Source organism: Tachysurus fulvidraco, chromosome 4, assembly GCF_022655615.1.
Source record: "Tachysurus fulvidraco isolate hzauxx_2018 chromosome 4, HZAU_PFXX_2.0, whole genome shotgun sequence".
NCBI lineage: Eukaryota > Metazoa > Chordata > Actinopteri > Siluriformes > Bagridae > Tachysurus > Tachysurus fulvidraco.
The window spans coordinates 22,865,586-22,888,176 of NC_062521.1; the positions used below are offsets into that span (position 1 = coordinate 22,865,586).

At 41.7% G+C, this 22,591-nt stretch overlaps 2 protein-coding genes across 6 annotated transcripts in view; both read left to right on the forward strand.

Annotated features, from left to right (window-relative positions):
- htt (huntingtin) overlaps nt 1-19,483 on the forward strand; it is a 43,692-nt gene extending 24,209 nt beyond the window's left edge. For 2 of the 3 annotated variants that reach the window (XM_047812051.1, XM_047812053.1), the window contains 32 exons: nt 46-182; nt 272-388; nt 480-602; nt 1,108-1,358; nt 1,476-1,618; nt 1,714-1,924; nt 2,078-2,219; nt 2,724-2,903; nt 3,450-3,626; nt 3,883-3,959; nt 4,112-4,250; nt 4,844-4,966; nt 5,162-5,378; nt 6,117-6,262; nt 7,260-7,437; nt 7,540-7,635; nt 7,812-7,996; nt 8,249-8,375; nt 8,460-8,563; nt 8,672-8,826; nt 10,032-10,171; nt 10,268-10,350; nt 10,445-10,575; nt 12,327-12,459; nt 12,845-13,000; nt 13,110-13,300; nt 13,912-14,026; nt 14,773-15,004; nt 15,351-15,456; nt 15,556-15,718; nt 16,053-16,213; nt 17,045-19,483. In XM_047812051.1, coding sequence (XP_047668007.1) covers nt 46-182; nt 272-388; nt 480-602; nt 1,108-1,358; nt 1,476-1,618; nt 1,714-1,924; nt 2,078-2,219; nt 2,724-2,903; nt 3,450-3,626; nt 3,883-3,959; nt 4,112-4,250; nt 4,844-4,966; nt 5,162-5,378; nt 6,117-6,262; nt 7,260-7,437; nt 7,540-7,635; nt 7,812-7,996; nt 8,249-8,375; nt 8,460-8,563; nt 8,672-8,826; nt 10,032-10,171; nt 10,268-10,350; nt 10,445-10,575; nt 12,327-12,459; nt 12,845-13,000; nt 13,110-13,300; nt 13,912-14,026; nt 14,773-15,004; nt 15,351-15,456; nt 15,556-15,718; nt 16,053-16,213; nt 17,045-17,258 — 4,853 coding nt within the window. In that variant the 3' untranslated portion in view covers nt 17,259-19,483. The remainder of the gene's footprint in view (nt 1-45; nt 183-271; nt 389-479; nt 603-1,107; nt 1,359-1,475; nt 1,619-1,713; nt 1,925-2,077; nt 2,220-2,723; nt 2,904-3,449; nt 3,627-3,882; nt 3,960-4,111; nt 4,251-4,843; nt 4,967-5,161; nt 5,379-6,116; nt 6,263-7,259; nt 7,438-7,539; nt 7,636-7,811; nt 7,997-8,248; nt 8,376-8,459; nt 8,564-8,671; nt 8,827-10,031; nt 10,172-10,267; nt 10,351-10,444; nt 10,576-12,326; nt 12,460-12,844; nt 13,001-13,109; nt 13,301-13,911; nt 14,027-14,772; nt 15,005-15,350; nt 15,457-15,555; nt 15,719-16,052; nt 16,214-17,044) is intronic. The other variant, XM_047812052.1, reaches the window with a different exon arrangement.
- Nucleotides 19,484-21,249: 1,766 nt separating this feature from the next.
- rgs12b (regulator of G protein signaling 12b) overlaps nt 21,250-22,591 on the forward strand; it is a 64,839-nt gene continuing 63,497 nt past the window's right edge. The window contains exon 1 of one of the 3 annotated variants that reach the window (XM_027145897.2): nt 21,250-21,453. The gene's annotated coding sequence lies outside the window, so the exon portion shown is untranslated. Of the gene's footprint in view, nt 21,454-21,999; nt 22,105-22,591 lie in introns of those variants that run through there. The other 2 variants (XM_027145895.2, XM_027145896.2) reach the window with 2 other exon arrangements.

Here is a 22,591-nt window from a genome sequence, read left to right on the forward strand (position 1 = left end):
CATCAGAGTTTTTTCTTTATTTCCTGTTTGTGCATTGTTTCTTAGCAATCCCTGCACTACAGCCCATAGTGCATGACCTTTTTGTGCTGCGAGGCTCCAATAAGGCTGATGCAGGCAAAGAGCTGGAGACTCAGAAAGAGGTGGTGGTGTCCATGCTGTTGCGCCTTATACAACATCACCAGGTAAGGCTGTATTCTAGAGTGTCCTGCTGATGTGCAGAGCATTTTGTACTGCTGTGTTGCACTGAACTGTGGGCATTGTGTGTGTATAGGTGTTGGAGATGTTTATCCTGGTCCTGCAGCAGTGCCATAAGGAGAATGAAGATAAATGGAAGAGGTTGTCACGGCAGATTGCTGACATAATCCTGCCCATGATTGGTAAACAACAGGTAAGGCATTGGTGCTTAACAATACAATAGTCCATTACTTATTTAGTAGTGACACATCTGTAACGAGTTTGTGTTCATGTGCATGTTACAGATGCACCTGGATTCTCCTGAAGCATTGGGGGTGCTGAACACACTCTTCGAGACGGTGGCACCTTCTTCATTGAGACCAGTGGACATGTTACTGAAGAGCATGTTTGTCACACCTTCTACAATGGTCAGAGAGCTCAGTTACAAATCAACATGTTAGCCAATAGTCTGCCAGTAGATTTCATCATGTCTGTTTTTCTTTTCTTTTCTTTTTTTTTTTGTATGTTGGAGGGATGGGTGGAGGGTTGGATGGTTGAACTGATGGATGGGTTGTTACATGGGTGGATGGATGGTTGGATTGATGGATGGATGGGTGGTTGGATGGATGGATAGGTGGTTGGATAGATAGATAGATGGATGTGTGGATGGATGGATGGATGGATGGATATAAATAAAGAAATACAGACAGACAAATTGCAGAATGACTGAAAAAAGACTCTATAACATAACATATATATATATGAAATGTAAAAATGATTTTGTATAGAATTTGTCCCAAACCTATTAGGCATCAAATGTTCTACAGTACATCTATTATAGATTATGACTGTCTAATGTCATCTGTAAATGTTCTGCCCGAACTCATTATGTTACTTGTCAGTATTCATGGCGCTCTTTTGTTCTTGCTTTAGGTGTTAGTTGGCACAATGCAGTTGTGGGTATCTGGAATTCTGGCCATTTTGCGCGTGTTGATCTCCCAGTCAACAGAGGACATAATTTTGTGTCGCGTTCAGGAGCTCTCTCTGTCTACGTTCCTTCTGTCCTGTTCCGCCATCTGCCGTCTTCACAACAATGAATCATCTTCTCCAGCTGCTCCAACCTCTGCTGATGCAGAGACCAATGAAGAGCCACAGCGCTTCCTTCCTGAAGAGACATTTGCCAGGTAAAACTACTTTTTTTTTTTCCTCCAAGAAAAAAGAGCCTGTTTGGACAATCTACTAATTTTCCTCCGTTCGTCCATCCCTCTCTCTCTCTCTGTCTCTCTCTCTCCCTTTCTCAGATTCCTGCTGCAGTTGGTAGGTGTGTTGTTGGATGAAATCTCCAGTAAACAGGTGAAAGTGGATATGACCGAGCAGCAACACACCTTCTACTGCCAGCAGTTGGGCACGTTGCTTATGTGTCTCATCCACATTTTCAAATCAGGTATATAACAAGATCGGTTTTACTTTATTGCAAGATTTTTATTGCAAGATTTGTCCTAGAGTTATCACTCGCATTGTCTTTAATATCGTGTCCAGGAATGTTCCGTCGCATTACGGCTGCAGGCAGCCGGCTCCTGAAGGTGGAGGGGACAGAGGGAGTGAATTTCTACACACTGGAAGGGCTTAATGGCCTGGTGTTGCAGCTCATCACCACACACCCCTCACTGGTGCTGCTCTGGTGCCAGGTGCTGCTCATCATCAACTACACTAACTACACCTGGTGGTCTGAAGTACACCAAACTCCCAGGTATGCTCATCATCCAAATACCATTTATTCGATACAGACATTTAAGTAAGGCTACCTATGTAATCATCCGGTCCAGAAAAGTCCAGATCTTCCTTGAGTTGTTGTTTTTTTTTTTTTTTTTAATACAATTTAAATCCTTTTTTTTGTCTTTAGGAGGCACAGTTTATCCAGCACTAAGTTGCTAAGCCCTCACTCGTCTGGAGAGGATGAGGAGCAGAGGCCTGAGGGAAAGCAGGCCATGTGTAACAGAGAGATTGTTCGCAGAGGAGCACTCATTCTCTTCTGTGACTATGTGGTGAGACATACTGTATTTGACTGAGTCTTACAGACTAAGGATGCTTTAAGGATGCCTTCCCTCCAATTTGGTCCTTTATCCCTAAAATCAAAATGTAGGGCTGAAAACTCAAGCATTTGAAAGTAAAGACCCTTCGGTCTGTAGTTTGGCTCAGGTTAGCAGCTCAGATTTACAGAAAATGCTTCATGTAATACATAATTGTTTTATTTCATGTAGTTGAGTTTAATCAAAGTCGCAGTGCTTTGTCACTGTAAATGATCGAAACCACTTTGTCCAAATGCATTTGGTTGTTTTTTCTGCATCAGTTTGTCATAGCTGTTGTTTTTTTTTTAACCTGCACAAACAAACTGGAGCAAACGCACCAGTTCAGATCAAATGTGCCTAATGTAACCCAATATCTGTTTTGTAGATTTAAAGAAGAAAAGGCTTACCAATCTAAAGCTTTATAGCACATCCTAATTCATTTTGAGCCTCACTTTGTCTGCTCTCTCCCATCTATCTCAGTGTCAGAACCTCCATGATTCTGAGCATCTGACTTGGCTGACGGTGAACCATGTGAGGGATTTAATCAGCCTATCGCATGAGCCGCCCGTACAGGACTTCATCAGTGCAGTGCACCGCAATTCTGCAGCCAGCGGCCTCTTCATTCAGGCCATCCAGTCCCGCTGTGACAATCTCTCTACTGTACGTCTCACACACATGATGCGTAGACTTTCAGCTAATGGGATCCATATAAATAAACAAACAAATAAACAAACACAAACACTCTTCATTGCCAGTGACCTCTTTAGTTTGAGTTGTTTTGTATTTATCCATTCCAAGTGTTAGTGAGACTATCTTGCTCAATTTTCTACTGTGCTCAAGAACATGCCCAGTAATGATCTCTCTCTCTCTCTCGCCCTCTCTCACCTTTTCTCTCTCTCTCTCGCCCTCTCTCACCCTTTCTCTCTCTCTCTCTCTTTCTCTCTCTGTCTCTATTTTTCTCTCTCTTTCCCCCCTCTCTCTCTCTCTCGCCCTCTCTCTCTGTCTCTCTCTTTTTCTCTCTCTCTCTGTCGTGTACACACTCTCTCTCCCCCTCTCTGTCTCTCTCTGTCTCTCTCTCTCTCTCTCTCTCTGTCGCGTGCACGCTCTCTCTCGCCCTCTCTCTCTCTCTCTCTCTCTCTCTATCTCTCTCTTTTTCTCTCACTTTCTCTCTCTCTGTCGCACACAACGCCCTCTGTTTCTGTGCAGCCGGTGATGCTGAAAAAGACTCTGCAGTGTCTGGAGGGAATTCACCTGAGTCAATCTGGAGCTCTGCTCATGCTTTATGTGGACAAGTTGTTGAACACGCCCTTCCGTGTGCTGGCCCGCATGGTGGACACACTTGCCTGCAGAAGAGTGGAAATGCTGCTCGCTGAGACTTTACAGGTGTGTCTCTCCTCCTAATCCCCCACCCCCCCCCACCCCCACACGACACACACACACACACACACACACACACACATCCCTGATAATCATGCACAGCAATTTAAGTAATACCTTTATACTTCGGTACATGGGTGCAGATGCGAGGGAATTTATAAATATTTAATTGTGGGTATTTTTTTTATGTGTGTTTTAGAATACTGAGCTAGACAGCAAAAAAAAAACCAAAAAAAATTCCTTCTCTTATTTTCCTCTGTAGAATAGCATAGCCCAGCTGCCAGTGGAGGAGCTGGACAGGATCCAACAGTACCTCCAGACCAGTGGTCTAGCTCAGAGGTAAATGTCTTTTTCATGACTTCCTGTGGTCTTTGCACAAGTCTCCATGTCTTAATTAGTTAATAATTTATTTATTGTAGTGTGCGACAGAAGTGAAGGGTCTGCTGTTGCTTGATTTAAAAAAACAACAACTTTTTCTTTGCTCTTTACAGGCATCAGAGGTTCTACTCCCTGTTGGACAGGTTTCGAGCCACTGTTGCAGAGGAAACAACAAGCCCTTCCCCTCCAATTACATCACACCCACTGGATGGGAATCCGCCCCCTGCTCCAGAGAGTGTCACGGCCACTAAGGTGAGGTTTACCTGATCTTCGAACACCGATCTGCCATGATGTTTTATTGTCTTATTGTGTATGTTGATACCGCAGCACTGTGAATTCTCAAATGTGATTGGTCAGAAGGTGTTGATTCATTTTCTATAACAGCTCTGACTGAATACTACAGCCTGTTATTCAAATTTCAAGTTCACATTAATTCACTCGTAAAACACATCACTATTCCTATAAGCAACATCTTGTTCACAGGAACGTTTATGGTGGACATTTTTATATAAGATACAACACTAAAGCTAAACAAATCTAACATGCATGTATTATTTAACCAAAGGCAATATTTGCTAACATTTTATGCCTTTAAACATCTCCTCCTTGTGGGTCTTCAGTAAAGGATTTTGTGCTTTCCGAATTTCTTTGTAACACCTGTTTATCTGTGCAAGAGAAGTGAAAAACAGAAACCGGTTTCCTTTATTGATGATTCACAACATTAGAAAGTAAAAATGTTATTTTTTAAGTGTGTGTTGTGTTTTTTTTTTTAATTATTTGCTTAATATATTTCGTGTGTGTGTGTGTATGTGTGTGTGTGTGTACATGTATGGCTTGTGTTACAGGATTGGTATGTTTCTCTGGTGAAATCCCAGTGCTGTGTGAGAGGTGAAGGATCTCTATTTGAAACAACTGACCTGCTAACCAAACTACCCCAAACTGACTTAAATGCCATCATGTCCTGCAAGGTACTGATCATAAATAATACACTGAGGTTAATCTATACAACAAGAGGTTTCCTGTACAAGAACATGCAAAAAGCATCGTAGCATCTTTTGTACTGTATTTCTGTGCAGTACATTATAGTATCTCTGGTACTAATTTGATACCTCTGTACTGGTTCCATGCCTTCTTCAGCCCTTGTGTTTGTGTCTCTATCTCAGGACTTTAACCTGTGCCTGCTGGCTCCATGTTTAAGTGTAGGCCTGCAGAGGCTGTGCAGAGATCAGGGAGCAGTTCTTTTTGAAACCACCCTCCAGGTGATTTTTGAGCAGTTGGCAAGCATTACAGCACTGCTGCCCTCTCCTCATCAGCCACTCGTCCTCTCTTCACAACCTAACACGGACTCTTCTTACTGGAATGCACTTAGCAGTGTGTATGGTGAGTGGCCCAGCATCTAAATCATGCATTCTTGCACCACCCAAAAATCATTACACTTCTGTATGTCCATCCATATTTATTCTGTCTAGTCTGTGTACGTATATATATATATATATATATATATATATATATATATATATATATATATATATATATATATATATATATATATTCATAATGACATTCCTTTTGTACAGCTATATCTGTCATACTTCATACTGTATCATATAAAAACCACACTACAGTATATATACCCTTATTCAGTTATATGTACATATTACTACACCTTCTGTATAACCTCATACCCTTATTTATTACACTGCCACTTGTAAATAAGCCATCTATGCACTTCTGGTTAGATGCTAACTGCATTTCATTGGCTTGCTTCAGCTGTAGCATTTAAGATTATTAATCACTTCTTCCAGTGATAAAGGATACACCTGAAAATTACACCTTTCTGCTTTCTCTATATCCAGCTTTACTGAAGGTCATATGTGGGCTATGAAATAACATTCTCACATGTTTTTCCACAAAGCGCCAACTTTAACTTGGTGAATTTTGACCATTGAATTCAAGAACCATGAACCTATTGTGCCATAAATGGATTAAAATAGTTTCTGTCCCATCCAAGATTTTTTTTGCGGTAAAAGGATGTTCGTGTCGACCTCTGTTTCCAAAATAACAACTGTCTATATTATCTGTTATTACTACTATTAAACCTGTATGTCTGTGTTGCAGGTGAGGCAGGATTTTACCAGAGAGTGATGAGTGTATGTGGTGCATTAAGTCGCTACCTCCTGTCTCTGCCCAAACTGCCCTCGGCTCTACAGATCCCTCCTGCCACCGAGCACCTGATCACCTCCTTCACCACCCTGGTCATAGAGGTCAAAGAGCACACACACACACACACACACACACACACACACACACACACACACACACACACACACACACACACACACACACAGAGGTTTCGAATTTCTATGCCAGAAATTGTTCATATTCCACATTTTCCCTGTTTGATTTATTTATTATTTCCCTTATTGAAGTCATTTCATAAAGTTTTATTTATAGTAGTTTATAATAGTTATTGTTATATGAATTAAAGTGGCCATGAAATGATAAGAGAGCATGGTGTATTTTAACATTTTGCCCACTTCAAATCAAATCAAATTTTATTTGTAACACATACATGCAGTGAAATGCTTTATGCAGCTGTCCGGTATAAGAATAAAGAATATCAAAAAAGTATAAAAAAGCAAAAAATAAAATGAGAATAAAATAATAAGAAAGTATAAACTATATAAGAAAACTATATAAAAACTGTATAAAAAATATGAAATATGTTGAGAATATGAAATAATGTATATACATATACATAAAAATACATATACATAAATGTGTATGGTTTTTAAAGATTGTCCTTAAAGTGACCAGGTGCAGTATGCTGTGTAAATAGTATATAAAGTGGTGCTGTGCTGTGCAAGTCCCGAGTGAAAAGTGTCCTCAGAATGCTTAGAATAGATATAATCATCTATTTTCCCCCTCTTCAGCCTTTGAATGATGTTCATTTTATAGGCCTGCATTAATCTTAGCATATAAAAGTCCACTTAAATCATCCCACTGACGTGCCGGGTCCTGTCCACGGATGCAGAATTCAATGCCTTACTCTTTCATTGATGTGCTTTAATTATGTGTTTTCTAGTAGATACATCTTCATAGTAGGTAAATATGTTCTGTGTTTGATAGCCAACTAACAAGAGAGTATAACGCTCACCAATTTGGCCTAATAGTTCTTATCATAGCATGTGGTTATTGAGACATCTTTTTAAAAGAATAAAATCTGGACATCCTGACACTCACTTTTTTTTCTGTCTGTAGCTGGTGACATGGCGTTTGCTACAGGACCAGTTACCTCTCAGTGTAGATATGCAGATGAGTGTGTCCTGCCTGTGTTTAGCCCTACAGCAGCCATCAGTGTGGGCAGACTTTGCCTCTCTAACCTACCTCACACACACCTGCTCTATTATCCACTGCATTCACCTGGTAATCTATGCAGGTATGTGTAGATAGAAGGTTGGCAAACTTTAAACATATCCTTAACTAGTTATATTAAGTGTATAAAAACTAAAGGGTTTGTTTTGGGATTTATTTCATGCAGTCACAGTTGGTCCAGGTGATCAACTAGTAAGGCAGAAGAGAAAGACGCACACTGACCGAGACTCTGAGGAGGATCAGGTGGATTCTGCAAAACGCAGTATGTTTACGCGCACACACACACACACACACACACACACACACCAACAGAACACTCTTTGTACCAGGGACTAAGCGTGGGCCCAATAACTGACAAGTGAATGATCATAAATTAAAAGTTTATTACTTTACTTTTTTGTGTATGTATTGAGACCAAATCATCATTTTGTTTTTCAGACCTGGGTGAGCAGCAGTGCTGTGAGATCATGGCTGAGCTAGTGGAAAGCCTGCAGAGTGTTTTGGCTCTTGGTCACCACAGAAACAGCAATATCCCAGCATTCCTTACTCCTGTCCTTAGGAATGTCATCATCAGTCTGGCCAGACTGCCCCTTGTTAACAGCTACACACGCATCCCACCAATGGTGAGTGGGACCAACTAGTTGAGAGGCATATAGGCACAATTATATAATGGTATTGATAAAGTGATATAAAAATATCTTTCAAAAATGTCCTTAATTTTATTTATTTATTTATTTTTTGATTATATATCATGAATCTACATAGAATGGGGGGAAAACAATATTTACAGTTAAAAATCTGTATACTGTAAATATCTCCCAATGCTAATGAGTAGTACGTTTGTAGTCACATGTGCGTCTCTGTCTGTGTCGTAGGTCTGGAAGTTGGGCTGGTCCCCCAGACGGGGTGGGGACTTTGGCACAGCACTGCCTGAGATTCCTGTCGAGTTCCTGCAGGAGAAAGACATTTTCCGAGAATTCCTCTACCGCATTAATGTTCTCGGTACAAAAAAAGACTAATGTGCTTGTGGTGTGATTCCATGTCGAAGCAGGTTTCATGTAGTGATCGATGTTGTGTCTGCTGCAGGCTGGAGCAGTAGGACCCAGTTTGAGGAGACTTGGGCCACTCTGTTAGGGGTGCTGGTCACCCAACCAATCACAATTGATCAGGAGGAGGAGACTCAACAAGAGGTGACAATATCAAACACCTGCTGAACTATTTGCTATTTCTTGTGAATGACTTCTTGTTGTTGTCTAGCTGACACTAATACGGAAAAAAATGCATTGTGTGTGAATCAGGAGGATCTGGAGCGGACGCAGATAAACGTGTTGGCGGTGCAGGCCATCACCTCCCTGGTGCTAAGTGCCATGACTCTGCCTACAGCCGGGAACCCTGCAGTCAGCTGCCTGGAACAGCAACCACGCAACAAGACCCTCAAAGCATTAGACACCAGGTACACTTTCTTTTTAAAATGGTTGAAGTTAAAATGCTTATGTAGTGAGTATGACATCAGATCCCAGGACCGCAAAGAAATTGTTAGGATTTAACCAGAAATTGAACATATTAACTGTTTAAAAATACACAGCTAATTAATAAACAAGCATTAATTCATTCATCTAATAAAAAGTGTACTTCTGCTGATTTGATTGGTGTAGTGCAGTACCTGGTGGTGGGATTTAGTTACAGCATTGGGGAGTGAGAGCCACTATAAAGCCCTTTAAATGAAACCGTACAGTACCGTGTGAATGAACACCTTTAGTTATCTACCTATGGATGGATGGATGGATGGATGGATGGATGGATGGATGAATAGAAAGAAGGATGGAAAGAAGGTTGGATAAAAGGAAAGAAGGATGGAAATGTGGATGGATGGATGGAAGGAAAGAAGGATGGATGGATGGATGGATGGATGGATGGATGGAAAGAAGGATGAATGGATGGATGGATGGAAAGAAGGATGAATGGATATATGGGTGGATGGATGGAAAGAAGGATGTATTGAAAGAAGGATGTATGGAAAGAAGAGTGGATGGGTGGATGGAAAGAAGGATGAATGGATGGATGGAAAGATGGATGGAAAGAAGGATGGATGGGTGGGTGGATGGATGGAAAGATGGATGGATGGAAAGAAGGATGTATGGAAAGAAGAGTGGATGGGTGGATGGAAAGAAGGATGAATGGATGGATGGAAAGAAGGATGGATGGGTGGGTGGATGGATGGAAAGAAGGATGTATGGAAAGAAGAGTGGATGGGTGGATGGATGGAAAAAAGGTTGGATAGGTGGATGGATGGAAATAAGAGTGGATGGATGGAAATAAGGGTGAATGGGTGGAAAGAAGGGTGGATGGGTGGATGTATGGAAAGAAGGATGGATGGGTGGATGTAAAGAAGGATGGAAAGATGGAAAGAAGCCTAGACACAAAAGCTGCTTGCCCTTGTCCTAGTGATTCATCCACTGTGCATATGAAAAGAAGAAACGTGCATTTTGAAGCTTTTATGAAAGAGAGTACAGAGTAATAGAGTAATTAGAAAATGTGATTTGTCTTAAAACATTCAATATAGAGTCATTTGTTAGAAATTCAACAAGGTCACCAGAGGCCTAAAGTCGTCAGTAAAAGTTTTTTCTTCCTGTTTTTAACATTTGTTTGTTTTTGCAGGTTTGGTCGTAAGCTCAGTGCAATAAGAGGTGTAGTGGAGAAGGAGATTCATGCCATGGTGTCCAAGCGAGACAATATAGCCACACACTTTCCTTACCAAGCATGGGACCCGGTGCCTTCACTGTCCTCTTCATCAGCAGGTAGAACACACAAACAGTTCTCCTGTACATCCAATTGTGCAAATTTTTTAATGAGCCTGTTTCCAGACTTTCCACACTTGATTCTGTTTTGTACAGGCACTTTAATCAGTCATGAGAAACTCCTCCTGCAGATTAACACAGAAAGAGAAATGGGCAACATGGATTATAAACTGGGCCAGGTTAGAGTATTCCAAACTAGCAACAACACAATAAATATCGTCTGTCTGTTAAAGGTGATCTGATCATGTATAGCTTCTATGCTGATTGTTTTAGGTGTCAATTCACTCTGTGTGGCTGGGAAATAATATCACTCCTCTAAGGGAGGAAGAGTGGGGGGATGACGAGGAAGATGAAACTGATGCTCCTGCAGCTGCTTCACCTCCGACATCTCCTATCAACTCCAGGTGAAGTCACACACAGTTACATGCACACACACAACTACATTCAGCTTACATGTACAGCTAGGTCCATATATATTTGGACACAGGCACAATGTATTTATTTATTTTTAAGGTATAAATATTCCAGCTATAGTTGTACAGGTATAGTGGGCTGAACGTGCAGTCTCTCAGGTTTTATTTGATTTGTACTTAAATCCAAATTGGATGAAAGGTTTAGGAATTTCAGCTCTTGAGAGTCACCACCTCTCTTTTTCAAGGGACCAAAAGTGATTGGACAATTGAATCAAAAGCTGTTTCGTGGACAGGTGTAGGCTATTTCTGCATTATTTCTTCATCAATTAAGCAGGTAAAAGGTCTGGAGTTGATTCCAAGTGTGGTATTTGCACTTGGAATCTGTTGCTGTGAACCTTAATCCATCAGCGAGATCGCAGGAACATTAGGAGTGGCCAGATCTACAGTTTGGTACATTCTGAGAAAAAAGGATGCAATGGTGAACTCAGCAACATAAAAAGGCAGGAGTTTTTTAAGGAAAAGAAATGAAGTATTCTGCAATGGCCCAGTCAATCACCTGATTTCAGCCCGATTGAACATTGAGCATTTCACTTGCTGAAGGCAAAACTAATGGCACGAACAAACATCAACTGAAGACAGCTGCAGTTAAGACCTAGCAAAGCATCAGAAAGGAGGAAACCCAGTCTCTGGTGGTGTCCATGGGCTCCAGACTTCAGGCAGTCATTGCCTGCAAAGGATTTTCAACAAAATATTAAAAATGAACATTTTATTTATGATCATATTCATTTGTCCAATTACATTTGAGCCCCTGAAAATGGGGGGACTGTGCATAAAAATGGTTGCAGTTCCTGAAAGTTTTTCCTTGATATTTTTGTTCAACCCCTTGAATTAAACCTGAACGTCTGCTCTTCAAATGCATCTTGTTTTTTTTTTTTCTTTTCATTTTATTCAGGTTGTATACATAGCCAAAAGTATGTGAAAATTGTGCCTATGTCCAAATATATATGGACCTAACTGTAAATGTTAGCTAAACCTTGCTTATTAGTAAGCGAGAAAGCATCAGGTGACCATTCATTTTTTTTAGGTACATTTGCTATATAGATCAGTAATTTCAGTTCTAGCTACATACAATAGTTTGTCACACAATGCAAATGAAGTGTGTAACTACTGTAATTATCCAAGTTTGGCATGCAGCAGTAACGTGACAAACAATTGGCTCAGATGATTCCATTGGCGTGATGTTTTCTAGTTCCCTCATAATTCTGTCTTATCCTTTTAGTTACAGCTACATTAAACATGTGTAGCTACACATGGCATTACGAAGAAACACAAAGCTTAGACAGATGTAGCACAGATTATTGGTCTCCCTGATGAGTGGCTAGTCGATATAACTTATATCGATAGTCTGTCTATGAAGCAGTAATGTAAATCAAACACCCCATTTCCACACAGAAACTTTAGTACATTTATTTAATTGGTGATTAACTAGTTAGCAGTAGGCCATACATTTTGGCTACTACAATTCCTCATCAGAAATAAAACAAAACATCGGAAGCCGAAAGCCCAGAAGCAGAATCGGTGGCTGTCTGTAAACACAATCAAACCATGCAACACAAGTTACTTGTCACATGTTATTGTGAGCCCAGGTTAGAGCAGGTCCTGGCACGTATGCTATACTCATAAGCTGGGCGTGGAATTTTTCTACACTGACACGTGTGCCGCTTCTTCTCTCTCTGATTCAGAAAGCACCGTGCTGGTGTTGACATCCACTCCTGCTCCCAGTTCCTCCTGGAGCTTTATAGCCAGTGGATCCTCCCGGGTAGCCCCAGCAGCAGAAAAACTCCAGTGATGCTTATCAGCGAGGTGGTGAGATCGGTGAGTGTGTCTTTACTTTGTTTTATTGCTGCTGTCTGTCCATGTTTAGGCATTAGTCCCGCATGATGAAGTAGTAAAATTTTATTATTCAGTCCTTTTGGAATGTAACGGGTTTGCGATTGCGGAAATGAACGCAGAATCAAGCAAACTCCTTGCTATTCATAGGAGGATATTCGTAGGAGACACGTTGTGTGACCACAATGCACATTCATTCAAAACCCTCTTCAATTCATGTGCATCGAATATGAGTACAGCTGTCGTAGAAAATACTTGCATATTTGTCTCCACTCGTAGAAGTTCAGAAGGAGAATCCTGTTGTATTATGGTTGGTACAGTTGGTCTTTAATCACATAAATTAATCGTTTTTCTTCCCGTTTGTCTCAAGCTGTTGGCAGTGTCTGATCTGTTCACCGAGAGGAATCAATTTGATATGATGTTTTCCACTCTGATGGAGCTGCAGAAGGTTCACCCTCCAGAGGATGAGATCCTCAACCAATATCTTGTGCCTGCTATCTGTAAAGCAGCTGCTGTTCTGGGCATGGTGAGTGTGTGAGGGAGTGAGTAAGAGTGGAGCAGCAGGGGGAGATGTAGGATTGACTTGGTAAAGGCATTGTGTTTGCTTAACGTGTGTGTGTGTGTGTGTGTATCAGGATAAGATGACCGCAGAGCCAGTGTATCGGTTGTTGGAGTCATCACTGAGGAGCACTCATCTGCCCAGTCGAATTGGAGCACTGCATGGAGTGCTATATGTGCTGGAGTGCGATCTACTGGACGATACAGCACGCCAACTTATACCCACTGTCAGCGAATATGTACTGTCTAATCTTCGGGCCATTGCCCAGTGAGTGACTGCACACACATGCACGTATTCACTCACACACTCACTCACACACTCACTCTCTCTCTCACACACACACACACACACACACACACACACACACACACACACACACACACACACACACACACACCCACTCAAACACCCACCCACCCTTAGAACTAAGGGTGAGTGACTGATCTCCATGCAGCACACTGAAATATATGCCATCCATCCTAAAGTGGCAGTGAGTAATGATATTACAGTCTTTCTGACCTTATAGCCATCATATTGGTACACACATTAGCAAATGCTCAGCTTGATGATGAATCATTAGAGCCAGTGTTGATGCATTGGTCTCATATGAGGGAATACATGATGAGAAGGAAACAGTCAGCAGCTAGTTCCCATTTTAGATGAAAGACCTCACACTGACTATGACTCTCTTGAGTCTTGGACACCTGGGGTTAAAGCTAATGGCAGAGCCTGTGTACCACTGTGTACTGAGAGCTGAAATCAGAGATAGATACACTGTGTGGCTATATGCTCCTTATTGGCTGTATTGTGTATAATAGTCATTTAAGCTTTTTAATACATCAATGTCAATTAAACACATTTATGTGTGTGTTTTTCAGCTGTGTGAACCTGCAAAATCAGCAACATGTGTTAGTAATGTGTGCTGTGGCATTCTACATGATGGAAAACTATCCACTGGATGTCGGGCCAGAATTTAACGCAGGGGTCGTCCAGGTAAGGACATGCATACACACGTTTAGAACTACACTTATGTAGCCAAAAGTATGCGGACATCCGACCCATATGTGCTTCTTCCCTTAATTGTTGCCACAAAGTTCGAAGCACACACTTATATAGAATGTATTCGGATACATTCGGACATACTTTTAGCTGTGTAGTAGATTCTATTAGATATTATCGTTATATTCTACTTCCTTTGTGCTGTTAAGAAGCCAGCCACTGGCTTACATTGAGAATTGACACGGTATTAATGAATAAGTTGGGAATGAATGTGTGTTCCTGGAAATTCCTTGTTGATGAAAGCAGTTCAAGCTGATAGGAGAGCTATGCAACTCAAATAATCGTTCTTAACATTCATGGTGAACAGAAAATCATCTCAAAATGCAGTAGAAATCCATCTAGAGTTACACTCCTCCTGCCAAAAATAGGAAACTTATGATACATAAGTACAGTTTTCTGAACTGCTCACTTCATCCTCTGATAAAACAGCGCTACCCAGAATAGAATTGGATGTCTATGCCCATCCACAGGGCTTACTGAAGGTTTGATAAGGATCAAAACGGTGTCCCTTCTAAATGTATAATTCTATGTAGCAGCATTGGAAAACATGGCATATGTAATACTTCCACAAATCAATGCTGTGCCCGGTGCCTTCAAAATAGTGACTAGACATTTTAGTTTTATAAACAATAAATAAATTTGTTGACTGTGGGTCCAATCTCATGTTTTCCCCTCTTTAGGTGTGTAGCATAATGCTCTCAGCCAGTGAGGAGGCCACGCCGTCTGTAATCTACCACTGTGCACTGCGAGGCCTAGAGCGATTGCTTTTGTCTGAGCAGTTGTCACGCATGGACGCTGAGACGCTGGTGAAGCTGAGCGTGGATCGTGTGAACATGCCGAGCCCACACCGCGCCATGGCCGCCCTGGGTCTCATGCTCACCTGCATGTACACAGGTGTGCCTGGAGAGGAAGGCAGGACACATTTCAGCTCACTTTTACCCCCCCCACTGACCCACCTACTAATAAACATCCTGCAAATCAACAGAACAGCTCCAAACTCATACTAACACACCTGACTAACACACAACACAGCACAACACCCTTACATACTCCTTTTACTTTTTCTTCACAGCAAATAGAGGAAAATAGGGCTCTTTTTTGAGATCAGTTTCCACTTTTGTTAGATGTAATGAATTTACATATTAAGTATGCTTTTGTGTACAGTAGTTCAGAATAGTCTAAAGAGGCATGGTGCACCATTAATAAGCGATGAATTTCATGTAAGGTGAATGGCAACCTTTTTGGTTTCCCTCTACAGGGAAGGAGAGGGGGAGTCCTGGTCGGCCGGCTGACGCAGACCCCACGGCTCCTGACAGCGAGTCTGTTATTGTTGCCATGGAGCGTGTCTCAGTTCTTTTTGACCGGTACAGGCTTCATGCATATTAATGTTCAAGTAGAACCTTTCTTTTAGTTTCATTTAACTGCTTCATGTATTGTGTGATTACTCCTATATCTGGATTCAGGATCCGTAAAGGTTTTCCCTGCGAAGCTCGTGTGGTCGCACGAATACTGCCCCAGTTCCTGGATGACTTTTTCCCACCACAGGATGTCATGAACAAAGTCATTGGAGAGTTTCTGTCCAATCAGCAACCTTACCCACAGTTTATGGCCACCGTGGTTTATAAGGTGGGTTTTGAATCAAACTTAACTACGGCTTTTATTTAAAATGGAATAATTCTGCTTTGAGCTAATAAGTAAATTATGTGCATTCTGTACTTTTGCATTATCAACATGCGAAATATGGCAGAATACCCAACCGAACATGCAACAAAGTGTGCATGTCATTTCAGGGCCAAGATCTTTTCACAAGTTATGGATCTCTCACAAAATTGCAATGCAGAATGATTAGATTTAAACAAAGGAAAATCAAGCTAATTGTGATTTTTAGATTTCCATGACGACAGCTAATTACAATATACGACCATAACCCATACCTGCTTAACCCTTTATTTTGTTCCAGGTGTTCCAGACTCTCCATGCCACTGGTCAGTCCTCTATGGTGCGAGACTGGGTGCTGCTTTCACTTTCCAACTTCACACAGAGAACACCTGTTGCCATGGCAATGTGGAGCCTTTCTTGTTTTTTCGTCAGCGCCTCCACCAGCCAGTGGATATCTGCACTGTATCCTTAAACACGGTTTCACACATGTACTCAGGAGCACACACTTCCTCCTGGTTATTAATCTCTACCTGTAGTGAAGTGGGACGGCTGCCTGCTCGTCCTACTGTGTATTGGTATAAAAGAGCGTAGTGGCAAATGCTGTTGGTACAAACCTAATGCATGCTTAAGAGTCATTTAATTGGTCTCTTTCCCTAAATAAAAAACTCCAAGATGTTGTGTTCAGTATAACGAGCCACGTAATGCCCATGAATTACAATACCGTCGCAGTTCCGTAACAACTTAATTTTTCTCCATTGTTGCTTTGATTTCCCCGTAAACAAATCCTGACCTTGGCTGCGATCACGAGGTTTTGGGGAAGAGGCCTCTGTTGAGATGCATTTATCTCTATCTAGGCTTATCTCAGGGGTTAATCCATAAAATAGGAACTTGTGCACTCTAGCATCTCTATGGGGCTTGTATATGAGACCTGTAAGCAGAAAAAGGGCAGGAATAAACCGATGATTTCCTCACAGTGTTTAGTTTATGTTCAGCCATCCTGATGACTGCATTTGGTGCTGCCGTAAGTATCTGTAGGATCTATTTATTGGTTACACTTTAAGATTTAAAAATGAATTATATCTATATATATATGTTCAGTTGCAGTAGAGAGCTGGACTCTCAATCGGAGAAGCAGAATCTGCCAAAAAAACTCATACAACTTAAAGCCACGGTGTGTAAAACAATGACATCAACTCACTGACCACTGACAGGGAAATTGTCCCCAGCATGTATAATTTACAAACCCGTTCTTCTTCTTCAGCAGCTTTTATCTTTAACTCTTGTCTCGTCCAGCCTGCCTCACGTCATCAGTCGCATGGGCAAGGCAGACCCAGTGGATGTTAGCCTGTTCTGTCTGGTGGCTATGGACTTTTACCGGCACCAGATCGATGAAGAGCTGGACCGGAGATCCTTCCAGTCTGTTTTTGAGATGGTGGCATCGCCTGGTAGTCCTTACTACCAGCTGCTGTGCTGTCTGCAGAGCATTCACCAGGACACGTCACTATGAGGCACATTAGACTGGCTGTAAAGCACTGCTCGTCATGCAGGACGTAGTAATCCAATGGGTGTAGACAGTTTACTTTTACTTTAACCATAGGACCAAACCACAGAGGCAACATGGTACACACTAATAGTACACCAGCTTTCCAAACAACCATAGCATGTCACCTAACACGAGCTCTGCAATACACAGTTGCCTGTAAGCCTTGTTCATTGTGAAACATGTCAGAACAGATCAATACTCGAGTTAGATGTAACGTCTGAAGGCTATTGTTGGGACAAGATTCAAATATTCTAATGAACACTCCTTACTGCTCGCTGACATAAACAGATGATTGTACAAATCCTTTTCCCAGGTTTAGGAGCTCATTTTCCCAGCTTTGCCACTCAGTGTTGTCAATTTCAATTTGGCTTTTGTATTTGCTTTGTGTCCAAGTACCACAAAGTTAAATGCTCACTCGATACATAATATCTGCATGAAAGAGTAAACGTTTTTAGCAGAAGATTTTTCTTCTTGAAGTCATTCCTTTGTACAAAGATTGCCCGATTGGTCCTTTAGCACTTGGGGAAAGTAGAGAGATTTAGACTGTAAACTGACTTTATGATATGATTCTTCCTCGTCTGGGGAAACTTGACATAAGCCATGTTGAAACAAGATGATGACATTTATTTCCATGTATTTAAAACATAATATGTGCTTGATATATATTTTTAGGGCTGTGAAATGGTAGAATCGACTGGCACAAAGTTTACCGTTCTTTATCAAACCAGTTGTCTATCTCTCCCTTTTTTTTTTCCTTCTTTTTTTTAAACTTTAAATGAATAATTTGGCACTCTTCAGTCATGCAAAAGTAAAGCCTGTTGCAGGAAGGCTTGAAACAGCCGTAGTGCTCTTAGGTGTTTTTAGATTGTGCAGTCGTAGCAGATAAGAATACAAATCGAGCTCGGTTAACTGGTGTCTGCACTTAAAGTGATTCGATGTGATCCGTTTTTCACCTTCTGAAACTTCTGATTTTGACGTTCGATTTGTTTTAATGCTCAGGATGTAATGTGATTCTCGACCTAGTGTCACAACCGGAAGTCTATTTTTTATGTTGTGTCGAAAAAAATCATGTAAAATGTATGTAAGAGAAGAAAATATTTGTGTTATTATACTACTACTAAAACTCTGCTGCATGAGAGTAGCCATCAAATGCCAGATGGCACGAAGAGACTGCATTTACTGAATGTTTGCAAACCACTTCCCTCCACGTAAACAATGTGTGTAATGATAAACTGACAGCTTTCACTCTCTGAAGGCTTAGAGCGAACAATCAGATCGGAGGTGTTTGGAGAGCCGAGGCGTCCCTTCACTGTAAATAGAAGTCTGGCAGCATCTTGTATATTTATCCTGCAGCATGCCATTGTCTGCTTTTAATATTGAGTCTTCATGTGATGTTAAAACCACAGTGGAGGAGAACGCGACACCTGAATTATGCCGACCAACTTGGAATAAATTTAAATCTCTATCATATCACGGCCGTGCGATTTCTTACTTTACCGTCATCTTAAGGTATGTGTGCAGTGATGCGTTGTTTTAGCGGTATATAGTGTCTAAAATTCAACCGTTTGCATTTTCCAAGTTGAAGTGTACACTTTTATAGAAATAACCAGTCAGTGTTTCTTCAGGCACATGCAGATTTCAGCTTCAGTGCCACTCTAAAGTCTGTATTTCCTCAATAAACTCCTGAAAACGTCTTCTCCAACCAAGTCTGTAAATCCCAAATACGAAGAAAATGATGAAGAAGACGATGACGACATTAATTAGAATCAACAGTAGGTTGTCTGATTTGATTTGAGCATTTAGATTTACTTTCTTTATAATCTGCCTCCCTTCTCACAACCTTCAACCCCCAGTTTGCCAGAACGTCATGTCCTGATGCCCATGTAACTCGTTATACTTAAGGCACAGATCAATCAGTGTGTGGAAAATGACACTAGATGAAGTGAGTAAAGACTGTGGATTATGAGAAGGTTTTGTCTCTACTCACTCATCTACTGTTCTGTTTAGTCAGGAAGCTATGATAGTCATGCACCAGAGCTTCCTGAAAAGCTACACTGGTGTGTAAAATATTCCACTCACAACTCTGCAAGCTGGTGGAATGAAGACGATGTCATGTTTACTGTAATACCATATTTTAATATTAAACTACTGGAAAGATTATAATGTAGTAATAAAATGTTTGAAATGTTTTATTTTGTTGATTTGCGTTTCTTTACCACACTCCAATTTTCCATTTTTCAAGCTCATCATAGTCAGTGCTGTGTGTGTCTGTGTCTGTGTGTTTTAATAATCACAAGTGTAAGTGTTTATTAATTGCTTTGGACAGCTGGTTTGGACAGTGTGCAGTGATAATCCTCTCAAGCATTTAGCGCTCCGTTCAGAAGGACTGGGGATTAAATGAAATCTCCAGCTGGTCAAGGAGGAGGCAAGATCTATTAGCATGGGAAACAAGATGACTCGGACTCAAGAGATTGTGTGTACATGTAACTGTTGGCCCGTGAGTGACAAATTTATGGGAAAAAGAAACCCTGGTTTTTCTCTTCTACTGTAGCGAGGCATTTGAGTGAAGAGTCAATGGCAACCAATGTAAAGGTCTTCAGACTGATCACCTTTGAATCATTGCGATGATGAAACATTGTTATCCCATTCTAAAATAGTTGGTTGATCCCATTGACTGGTCTCACCTGACTCCAGCTCGCATTATAGCTGCTGGTTATGAGTTGTGAGAGCAGGTCAAGTTACTGCACGTGGTTAAAGCCAGACTGAGTTGTGCTTGTAGGAGCCCATGCTCCATTTGACTAATCGCTGAACACTGTTATTTGTCTTACTTTCTTTATTTTACATTTTAAAACATTTGGCTTCTTATAAATATTAAAATGTATATCAGTGACTTTCAGATAAATTTAGGATGAAGGAGATGATGAAGAAGGCCTCCTTCATGCCTATTTCACAAATACTTGCTTTCCACTGCTTTATTTTGTCTGATTTTGGTACGTATATATAAATAATAATTAATTAATTAATGCTAATTTGAAAATGCATAAATATTTTTTTGACTGAATTTATAAATAATTTGTGGTGCAAGTTGTGTAAGAACTAAATCAGTCAGAACAGATTACGCTCATATCTCCTCATTAAAGAAAAACTAGAATGAAACCCAACATGACTCCGATGTTCCCAGCCGTCTGTTCTTGTTTACACAATTAAACATATTGAGTATATAGTGTACAGTTACAGAAGAGAAATTATTTATAATCACACTATCAGGTGTCAGATGAGTCTGATTCTCTTTAAGGTTCTTCTTCATCTTCTTGACTTGCTCATTAGAGATAACTCGGATAACCCAGAATCATTATAATTCTATAAAGCTGCTTTGTGACAATGTTTACTGGAAAAACGAGCTATTCAAATAATGGAAAGCTGGATTCAATTCTATTCAATTCAGTTTGATTCAGTTTAATTCTATTACGGTTTTAACAACAGACATTGACTCAAAGCAGCGACACAGAAACAGAACCAAATTTTAAAGTTTAAAATGAAGTCAACTAATTTAATTCCTCTTATACACACCTGTGAGAGTACCTCTCCACCCACCCACCCACCCATCCATCCACCCATCCATCCACCCACCCATCCATCCATCCATCCGTTGAAATGAGTGAACAATAAAACAATAACAAGACAATAAAAATTTAGAGATGGGAATCTATTAGAACAGTATATAGTTCCTGAGACTTGTGCACTCTGTATGAAGGAGCACAGAGAAGGTGTTGTAGTCTCCATATGCATGATCATGTTTTGCTCTGTAGTCTGTCACCCTTCAGTGTTATCACATCAGCCATGAGTCTATGATTACAAGGCTGTGTTGGTTACCGTATTCGCACGTGCACTTTTAAAAGTTATTCGCACGTGCGCCTCCGCACCAACATCCCCACCCCACCCTTTTTCTAACGGAATCCCGAGGTCACGTGACCAAGGAGGTCCACACAGCAGTGGTCCGCTCCTCAAGAAAGAAACTCCTCTGACCTCCTCTTCAGCTCCCACCAGCTTTCTCGCCTCCTTTTGTTTTCGGAAAACAGACAAACATAACTCACAGTTTGTCTTTTGCAGCGACGACGCATTTAGTCCACATCCCGAATAAGGAGATAACGGGGAACTGGTGAGCCTTTATAAACACCTTATAAACGCTTTATGAACCTTTATAAACGCTTTATAGCTACTTTAGCACAGCTTTCCTGTTATTAAGTGATTAATATTTGACTTCTGACACCGTTATGTTCCACTGACCGAGCAGCTGTTCATCACCTTATTATACTTTATAGAAAGGACAAACAGTTATTATTTTATTATAATTATTATCATGGGATGGGGATGAAAACGTGAAGTAATTTACTGTAGAATTATTGTATAATTTAGTTGTTTTTTTTTTACACACCTGTGGAATAGTTTGGATTTACAGTTTACTTTGCTAGTCTCAAGCAACCTGGATCTCCAAATTAGGAGCTGGTTTTGAGATGATTGACAAGGCTGCTGTCCAATAGTTTTTGCGTAGTGGACTGTTGCTGTTTCAGTCGTCATGGATACACAAGGCGACGTGGTAATATTATCCAATCGGAGCGTGTGGGTGGGCGAGGGAGAGATAGCAAGAGTGAATGAGTGTTTATCGTTAAAGGCGACAAACAATAAAGCAAAGTAGAAGCTAGATATAAAGCTGAGCTCGTGTAGAGCGGCGTTAGAGTTTACTGTAAAGAACAACACAGTAAAGGGGTTTCCACAGGCTCAGGAATGTACTGCGGGTCTGACTGGTCGTGTATGGCGAAAATCACAAAAGTACAGGACAGGACAGCGGCGGGGGCGTTCTGCGGCGGCTGGCTCCGGCGGCGGCAGGGCTGGCGGTCGTGCGCGGCTAGCAGCATGTGATGCTGCGGCAGCAGCAGGCAGGGCGCATAGCAGGGCGGGCAGCGGCATCAGGGCGGCAGCGGCTGAGGCACCGGGGGCTAGCGGCCGCTGTGCGGCACCAGTGCAGAGCAGCGTGGGCGGCGGCAGCCGCACCGGGCGGCACACCGCGGCAGCGGCGGCGGCGGCTGGGCGGCGGCGGCGGCGGCGGGGCGGCATGCGGAGGCGGCGGCAGCTGATGCAGGAGCGGCGTGCATGCCGTCAGGAGCAGGCGGGCAGCGGCCAGCAGCGGCGGCAGCGGCGGAGGCCACCGGGGCAGCGGCGCGCGGTCACCGGCAGCAGCGGCGGCGGCGCCGCGCACCGGCGTCACCCGCGGCAGCGCGGAGGCGGCGCGGCGGCGG